This window comes from Dreissena polymorpha, chromosome 6 (genome assembly GCF_020536995.1).
Source record: "Dreissena polymorpha isolate Duluth1 chromosome 6, UMN_Dpol_1.0, whole genome shotgun sequence".
Taxonomy (NCBI): Eukaryota; Metazoa; Mollusca; class Bivalvia; order Myida; family Dreissenidae; genus Dreissena; species Dreissena polymorpha.
The window spans coordinates 74014823-74024497 of record NC_068360.1 but is presented as its reverse complement, the minus strand read 5'-3'; the positions used below and the strand labels follow the sequence as shown (position 1 = coordinate 74024497).

The window sequence follows — 9675 nt, the reverse complement described above, 5'->3', positions numbered from 1 at the left end:
CGGCCTGAGGGTTTTCGCGGGTCTGATAAAAGTACGTCGACGGGAAGACAAATTGTCGGTCCGGAGATTCCACTTACCCATTACAAATTTCTTTGTCAGGGGGTAGATCTCAGTAGGTGCCAGGGGTTCCCCAGCATCTACGGCCCCCCTCAAGAGGCCCTCCTTGGCCCCCCTGTCGGCCTGCTCATTTCCACTGATGTTGACATGTGCTGGACACCATACTAATGTGATCTTTAAAGATTTATCTAGGCACTGTTGATGAAGTTCCAAAATGCTAGCTAAAATAGATCCTAGATCTGCTATTTCTGTTTTTTATAGACTCAAGAGATGACATTGAGTCTGATAAAATAGCAGTTTTAGTAGGTTTATTGACCAATATCCAGCACAGAGAGTATTTAATTGCCAAAAGTTCTGAGAGATTGTTGCTGAGCCTGTGCGTTTTACTAATGTTTTTTTTAAGGAATTACAAAAGAGTTGGCTACCAAACCAGAGTTAGGGCATTTGGAGCCGTCAGTGTAGATTTTTAGATGCTCAGCATACATATTATCTATAAGAGAGACAGCTTCTGACTTGATGAGTTGTGGCATATCAGTTTTCGTTATTTTATTAGAGAGTGATAGGTCAACGTCAATGGGTCTAAGTGTCCAGGGGGGGGGGGGGTCTTGGAGGGCCTCAGGTCTGCTACAGGTACCTTGTCGAGACCGGCATCTTCAACCAGGGTCATAATACCTGGATTTTACGGTCCTCTAGGAAAGAGGGTAGTTTAATTGGTGACCATTATATAATCATCAAAGAAAGTACCCTGAATCAATAATGTAAGTATATCACGCACCTGGTCGATTCGCCCCCATATAGCGGAACACTAGGTGTTGAGTAGTTTAATTGGTGACCATTACATAATCATCAAAGAAAGTACCCTGAATCAATAATGTAAGTATATCACGCATTAATCCGACAAAGGGTAGGTGATAAAAGCAATTAGCCACCATAAGTATATATATTAATGTAAAATGAATGCAGTCAAAAAGTCAGACCAGTGCATAGATCTAGTGTCGGACCTATAAAAACAGGATTTTTTAATAGTGATTTTTTTTATTACATACAACATTTTGTCTTAAAAAGTGTAAGATTATTGTGTTTGAAACTGTGATAGTTTAATAGTTGTTAACGGGAGTAGTGTGCAACATGGATTTTCCATGCATAAGATGCAGCACTGAAGTACGTCCTCGGCAACACGCGGTCCAATGTGATTCATGCTCGGGTTGGCAGCATCGAACGTGCAAAACAGGTGAGTCAGTTGAATAATAGTTAGTTACTCATACAAAATCATAGATATTTTTTAATTGACTATATAATCACAATCCAATCAATTTGATATGAGTATCTTTTATAAGCGGGACATATAGATATATATATTTGAGGCAATTGACCGTAAATTTAAATAGCATGAGTCTTAAATTAGCAATGTATTTCATTCCCTCATTATGTAATTGTGATAAAACAGGTGTTAGTTATGGTAGCTATAGCGCTTACCATTTGTAGAAAACGAAATGTGAAAACATTTGGAGATCCGTATTAAAAAATAACAGTGCTGCTATATATTGTAATGTAAATAATTACGACTTATTCAGTTTATAAATGTGCTTTGCTTTAATTTATTATTGTGTGCTATGTATACTCGAATAAACTGTGTGTTCTGTTCTATTATATTCAAAAAAATATTAATGTTGTGCAATTTCATATTTAATACAATACAATGTATGGAAATAAAGCATTTGGTTTACTTGTATGCGTGATATTCTATTAGTATTAAACTATTTATTAAATTCAATTAAAAATGACTTTGTAAATGGAAATAATAATAAGAAAGGGATGACATATTATAATGTTAAAGTCGTAAGACATAATTAAACATCTTAACTGCGATAAGTTCCATTTAATAAACTTGAAAGCTTACGCACAAAGTGGTGCTTGGGCAACAATCAATTACTGACACCCGCCTTCGAGTGTCAATAAATAAACAAATCAGTTTTCTTTTAAAGTGTTCCCTAAATGGATATTTGATTAACAGTCTGAACAGGTGTTATAAACATGCCATTCAATGCGGACAGCTTATCTGTTAGAACATTGCCGCTAATCCGATGTTGTTGCGTAATGTTATTTTAACTATCAGATAAAGATCGTCGTGTATTCGCTTCACAATAAAAATGATTTAATAAAATGTCGTTTTTTTAGGGTTATTATTATTATTTATTTATTAATATTGAAATGATAAATCAACTTGTTCTTCTATGTACTTGATTTACTAAAAAAGATATACATTTACTTATTATAAAAAAGTTATTATATAATCCATCGATATATTGTATGTAATTAATTAAATAACATGGCTATAGTCTAAGTAGACCTGCGTGCTTGCGGAAAACTATACGGACCGCCAGACATGGAGAAATGTACGCTGTCGAACTCACCTACCTGCGTGCCTGCGGAAAACTACTGAAATATCGAATGTGTTCATCGCGTTGTTTTAAATTGTTATTTTATGCCAAATAAATAAACAAATAGACTCTACGGACATTTCTTCGTGTTGTCATACGCTGTTATGTTTATGTACTTCATAAACTATATAAATAAAGAATGCTTTCATTGTCGTTTTATGTAACTAAACTACTGAATTATCGTATGTGTTCATCGCGATGTTTTACACCACTGTTTTTCTACGTTATTTTATGCCAAATAAATGAACAAATAGACTCTACGGACATTTCTTCGTGTTGTCATACGCTGTTATGTTTATGTCCTTCATAAACTATATAAATAAAGAATGCTTTAATTGTCGTTTTATGTAACTAAACTACTGAAATATCGTATGTGTTTATCACGTTGTTTACACTGTTATTCTACGTTATTTTATGCCAAATAAATAAACAAATAGAATCGTTCATCGCCATGTTTTCCACCACTGTTATTCTACGTTATTTTATGCCAAATAAATAAACAAATAGAATCTACGTACTTTTCTTTGTGTTGCTTATACGCTGTTGTGTTTATGTACTTCATAAAATATATAAATACAGAATGCTTTCATTGTCGTTTTATGTAACTAAACTACTGAAATATCGTATGTGTTCATCACGTTGTTTTACACTGTTATTCTACGTTATTGTATGTCAAATGAATAAATAGGTCAGAAAAATTATTTCTTTTTAGTTTTTTGTACTACTCTAGAGTCTAGAACTATAAGTTTAATCATTGACGTGATAAATATCCTCTTATTTAAATTATATAATGGTCACCAATTAAACTACTCGACAACTAGTGTTCCGCTAGTACGAGGGCGAAACGACCAGGTGCGAAACGACCAGGACGGAAACGTCTTGGGGGCAAAATAACAAGGGTGCGAAAAAACTTGGGCGCGAAACGTATGTAAATCCCCCCCACCACACCCCCCAATTTTTTTTTTAAACTGCCAAAAAACACAAATATTTATTTTTATTATTTTATTTTTGAAATATCGTCCTACCATCGTAACCAAGAATCCCCTTCCCCCCACCCCCTCCCCCCACCCCCCTCCCCGAATTTTTTTTTTTTGCATTTTTGTCCGCATTTTTGGAAGATAATGTAATAAATGTCCACACCCCCACACTAAAATGTCCACACCCCCACACTATACACCCCTCTTCACTCCACCCCTCCCTCCTTTGTGATTGAAATTGAAAGTCCCTTCACCTTTAAAAAGAAAATAGATGAGCGGTCTGCGCCCACAAGGCGGTGCTCTTGTTATTATTTGAGGTGGTATTCATTCCTAAGGCTAGAATGAAGTAAGACATTATTATACAGTGATGTTTAAGGCTTCTTTGGGTCTAACATATTAGCCCTATTCACCTGCTCAAAAGATATATCTTTCCCATATAGTTAATTTCTTAATAAAATTATAGTGAAGGTAAGAAAAAAAACTTGGAGAAATAAATTGTATTAGTTTGTATGAAAACAATAACCATTCTCAATTGGAAGGACTGTCTCCTTTCCCCTAGTGGTGACACTGTAATAAAGGTTTCAGATTCAACGTTATACAAAATGCTGAAAAGGCAATTTGTATCTGTGCCATACAGTGCCATACAGTGCCATACAGTGCATCGTCTTTGACTCGCCTATAAATTATTGAGTCATTGAAAACTCTCTAAATATAGCAAAGTGAAATTCTTCTATTCTATGAATGGAGTAATGCGTTACATGTGTGTTTTAATGATTTATACAGTATATGCTATTTTAAACGAATCTATAGCAATGCCATTTACACTGTATTATTATAGATAGACATGGATTAATAAAACAACCTACAAACTTACAAACAAATATAGGTTTGGGATATTGTTAAAGTTATTGAAATTGCTTCAACGAAGATTCGAATCCTGACAAAAACTCATAAATGCGATTTCTTTTCCAACGTATTTAATATAGCATATAAGCTATGTTTAATGTTAAATAAATAATAAGTTTTATTCACATTCTTCAATTTTTAAAATTAAAACATCGTTATTGCTAAATTGGGTGATTTACTGCTGAAAATGCGAAAAAACTGCAAATCTTCTTTTCTTTAACCACAAAGCCTAGCGCATTAATATTTTACATACAACATCAACAAGTGGGCTTCTGCATAGATTCTGCCAATGTGTTTACATGTACACAAAAAGGTATTTATATAGTTCAAACTTCAAAAACCTTCTCCGAGGCCACAAGGCTTTTAATGATCCAATTGGAAATTAATCATAACTTCAGGCAGTAAAATATTGTGGCGTCTTCATTTCAGGATGTCATACATGTACGCGTTGGTTTTGTTTGACTGTAATGGTACTACAGCTGTTGTCCATAGACGTCAACTGCCAGAGAATGCAGCCATTGGCCAACAGTTTGAGCTGAAAGCAAATGGGAATCACCTGTGTGAAATCCTAAATCTTGCCGGTAAGTGTGAACTATAATTTTGCATCAACCCGTTTTATGAAGGCAATAGTGATACAATGTTTTCATAATGATACACAGATTAGACCCAGGTACCTATCTCAAAGATCAAGGTCATACTTAGCTTATTAAGATCATATTTTTAAGGTCAGATTTAAATGAAAATGTGATTATGTATAACCAATAACTAATGCATGTTTGCATTGACCGTTCCAAGGCGGTGACCCCAGCTTTATTCATATTTTGTGTTTATGTTGGTTTGTATTGTGCTGTATTGTGCTGTTTTGTACTGTTTGGGCAATCGGTCACTTGCCTTAAATAAAGGACCTACTAATTGTTTTTAATGAAAATTCAATACTGCTCCAGCAGCTGGAGTTTCACTTCTTTATAATGTAGTGGTAATATATATTAATTTTTAAACCCACAAGAAGCATACATAGGTTCAACAGGATCACTATGAGCAGCTGATACTCTTTTTGTACTCATTCCTTTCAATTTTATGAAGCGGATGATTATGTGAGAGCATACATTAGGTGAAGGATGGCAGATCATAAACGTTTGTGATTCACCTGCGATTGCAGTTATCTTATGTGATAACTTATTAAAAGCAAAAGAATGTAAAGTGCCACAGTTTACACATATTTATTTCATAAATTAAAATTCTGTTCTAACCTTACCTAATGCTTTTAATAATAAATATCAATGGTTAAACATGTGGGGCATTAATTTTATTATGTTATTAGAGACACAAGATGCCCTGGATGCTTGGGAGCGTACTTGGTCTTTATCATCAAGGAGCCAGCTCATTGATCGAAAGCGAGAAAACGGTGCAACCAATGGATATCTTGAACAGCAGGTAACCATATAAATTACGTGTCGAGCAGTGTATGGAAGGCCAATTCTTACAGATAAACGGCAGACGAGTAAACAAAGTAGCTACCTTAAGGATAATTGTGATTGCTTCTCAATTTAAGCTGTTGTTTTGATCACCTTGTTTCAATGTACTCTGAGTGAGCTGTTATGACTAGTATCATCATCTTATTTCTTAGGTTGTGTCCTTGCTGGCAATTCCTCACCTAAAGCAGTTTTTAATGTATTCAAAGTTTTTGATAATAAGTATCCTGTTTGGAAACAATAAACAACAAGTCTTTGGATCAATGTGTTTGTAAAGTGAACTTCTCCTCAAACACTGCAAGGCCAACGACATAAATAGCAGACTAAATGTTTTTGTTCATTTTTTTGTAGAATCTACAACCAATTGTTTTGGTAGATTATATGTCTTGGGATTCAGTTGAACAGTCTGTTAGACGGAAAAGAACCTCTTCTGTAAATCAGCAAGAAAAGAAATGTAAGTACCTGTTTTGAATCGGTTTGTGACTGGGTTTTTATGCCCTGTCAATAGAAGAATGGTGAATGGCATTAAGAATCACCGCTGTCCGTCTGTCTGGGGTCAGGTATACATGTGTATGATATAGGAAAAGTGCAGTGAAACAGAATCTTTACATTGATTGAAATTGAGGATTGTTTTCTGCCCGGAGGTTTTTTATCAGTTACTTCCACATGCAAGTTAATGGAAAATAATAAAAAAAACTGAGGATCATTTTGTGGTAGTACAAAATTTGTTGGGTTCAGGTCTAGAGTCATGTCCCCTTAATTGATTGAAATCGAGTACTTTGTATCTCTGTTGTATGAAATTTTATTGACATTCAAATTAAATGAGAAATGATCAACATTGCGGTAATAACCAACGGTTGGAGTTCTGATGCGTAGTAATTAAACCACAAGGGCGTAGCCCGAGTGGTTTGATAACAAGCATTGTAACGACATACACAAGTATGGAGTGAAATTGATCATTTGTCATGTGTTTTAATAGACGGCACAAAAGGGACAAACGAAGAAAGGGACATCAGCTCCAAAGGCATCTTCTACACCTAAAACTCCATCAGCACCAAACAGCATCCACACCAAAAGCAACATCAACAATAGTGGTAAGTAAATTCAGATGATTTAAATGCAGTCATTATAACCCTATGTCTGAGTTTTTATTTCACCATGTCCATTCTCTGTCTTCAAATGATAGTGTGTGTTAAAACTTGTGAAAGCAGAATTCTTACTTGGTCTTCATGAAATTGGTCAGAACATTGGTCATATTTGCTTGTTAATCTGTCCGTCCATCACATGTTTGTTTCCGAAGCTGTTCTCAGTAACTATTTCATGAAATTTCATGAAACAATAAAATGGTAACTACAGAATAAATTAATATAAAAAAGGAACAATTTTTGTTTCCTCTCCTGAGATATTGCATGGTAAATTAGTGACTTGTGTATTGAAATTAAAATGTATCATAATACTGCTGTTGTGCACGACCAAATTCTGTTTGGAACAGCATCAATATCTCGAGAGTTATGTTCCCTGAATTAATAAAGAATATATTTTCTGAATAGTTATTGCATGGCAGCTCAGGAAACCTATAATATTATTCTGCAGTTGTGCACAAACAGCTTGGAAAATAAAGTTATGCCCCTTAGTTGATTGCAATTTTCTGGAATTTTGTATGCCCAGAGCTGTTTCTCATTAAATATCGAAAGGCAAAAGGGAAATTTGATAAACTGTTACTAAAAATGTTTTAAAAAACATTTTGAACGAAGTAGGGATCAAACTCCCGACTGAGGTGTAATTAGAGACAGCGCCTTAACTGAGTTAGTTTGCTTGTTACAGATAAGTTGACTTGATTACAGTGACATTGATCATTCAATAATCATGATGTCAAAATGAAAACAAGTAAAGGGCCAAACAAACAAAAATCAGTTTAATATATAATGAATTTTATTTCAAAACACATAAATAGATATCCTTGGCGTGACATATACTCAGTATAAACCATAATGCATTCCTTGTATATTCTTTACCTCAGACTTTTCCCCCTAGGGGCCCTTCAAAGTGACTTATTCCTTTTAGATGTTTATTATCAAAGTTTGGTTGTTATCCTTTTAGATGTTTATTATCAAATTTTGGTTTTTCTTACAAAAGTTTCTTAAAAATGACTTTATCAATTCAGAGTTGTACCATTTAATTGAAACTTAACAATTTATTCATTCGGCGGTGTATACCAATTAAGTTGCTTTGTTAGTGTGTCTTAACCCCAATATAAAAATACATGACACATTTTGTTTTTTGTTTCAGGGATCCAATGGGAGACACTTGAATGTTTTGCTCCAGTCAAGCCTGCACGATGGCCCTGGAGCAGTGCTAATGCGAGGTCCGAACTATGTTGAACACCTCAACAGTGATTAGCGTGATGTGCTCCAGGACATCCTCCAAAATGACAAAGAGCACAAAAGCACCTTGACAGAACCATCAGTGACATTTGTTACATGTGAACAAATTGCAAACTTTGTTTGTGTCAATACAGTAAACAAGAAACTTGATGTATTTTCAAAGAAGATTGACAAGCTGGAACAATTGATTTTAAGTTTGAGTACATCTGTTAGTAAAGTTCTTAACCAAAATGAGTTGGGGAAATCTGACGTCCGTGTTCATGTGTTCGACAGTCAGGACGATGTTCAAGCATCGGATGATACATTTGAATTACTAGAAGATTGTAGAAGTTTGGATTCAAGTGTTTTAGTGGAAGGTAGTTTGGATGTTGGTTTTGTTGCTGCAGATAGTTTTCAAGTACTTCAGTTGAAGGTCATTGTTCTCGTGAGCAGGATGTAGTACTAGTTGGTGGTAGTGATTAGGATGTAGAAATAGTTTGTATAGGTCGGTCACGTGTCGTTGAAAGTGGAAGGGCTGCAGGAATAGTTGGTAGTGGTCTGTATGGTGTTGATAGTGGTATGGCAGCAAGAATACTTGGTGGTGGTCAGTCTAGCGTTGTGGATAGTGGTAGGGCAGCAGGAATAGTTGGTGGTGGTCAGTCTGGTGTTGTTGATAGTGTTAGGGCAGCAGGAATAGTTGGTGGTTTTCAGTCTGGTGTTGTTGATAGTGGTAGGGCAGCAGGAACAGTTGGTGGTGGTCAGTCAAGTGTTGTGAATAGTGGTAGGGTAGCAGAAATAGTTGGTGGTGGTCAGTCTAGTGTTGATAGTGGAAAGGCAGAAGGAATAGTTGGTGGTAGTCAGTCTGGTGTTGATAGTGGTAGGACAGCAAGAATAGTTGGTGGTAGTCAGTATGGTATTGATAGTGGTAGGGCAGCAGGAATAGTTGGTGGTGGTCTGTATGGTGTTGATAGTGAAAGGGCAGCAGGAATAGTTGGTGGTTTTCAGTCTGGTGTTGGTTATGTTGATAGTGGTAGGGCAGCAGGAATAGTTGGTGGTTTTCAGTCTGGTGTTATTGATAGTGGTAGGGCAACAGGAATAGTTGGTGGTGGTAGGTCTGTTGATGATGGTAGGTCTGTAGGAATTGTCAGAGGTCAATTTGGTGTTGTTGATAGTGGTAGGGCGGCAGGTATAGTTGGTGGAAGTAGGTCTGGCTTTGTTGATGGTGGGGGAGACATGGAAATTGATTGGTGGTGTTAGGTTTACTTCTGGTGGCAGTCAGGGTTCTTGTGTCATTGGACGTATTGGTGTTCCTAATTACAGTAACTTTGATAGGACACCTCTTAGCATAAATAGATCATTCGGCAATCGTTTTTTGGTGATAATCCGTTGCGCTGAGGATATGAGTGCAGTTCCTCCACACGCAGAGATTCAATTGATGAGTTGCTCTTGGAGCACCAAG

At 35.9% G+C, this 9675-nt stretch overlaps 1 protein-coding gene across 1 annotated transcript; it reads left to right on the top strand.

Annotated features, from left to right (window-relative positions):
- The first annotated feature begins 8795 nt into the window (after positions 1-8795).
- Positions 8796-9473, top strand: LOC127835810 (uncharacterized). The gene has a single exon (XM_052362244.1). The coding sequence runs from the start codon at positions 8796-8798 to the stop codon at positions 9471-9473; it is 678 nt and encodes a 225-aa protein (XP_052218204.1).
- Positions 9474-9675: the final 202 nt, after the last annotated feature.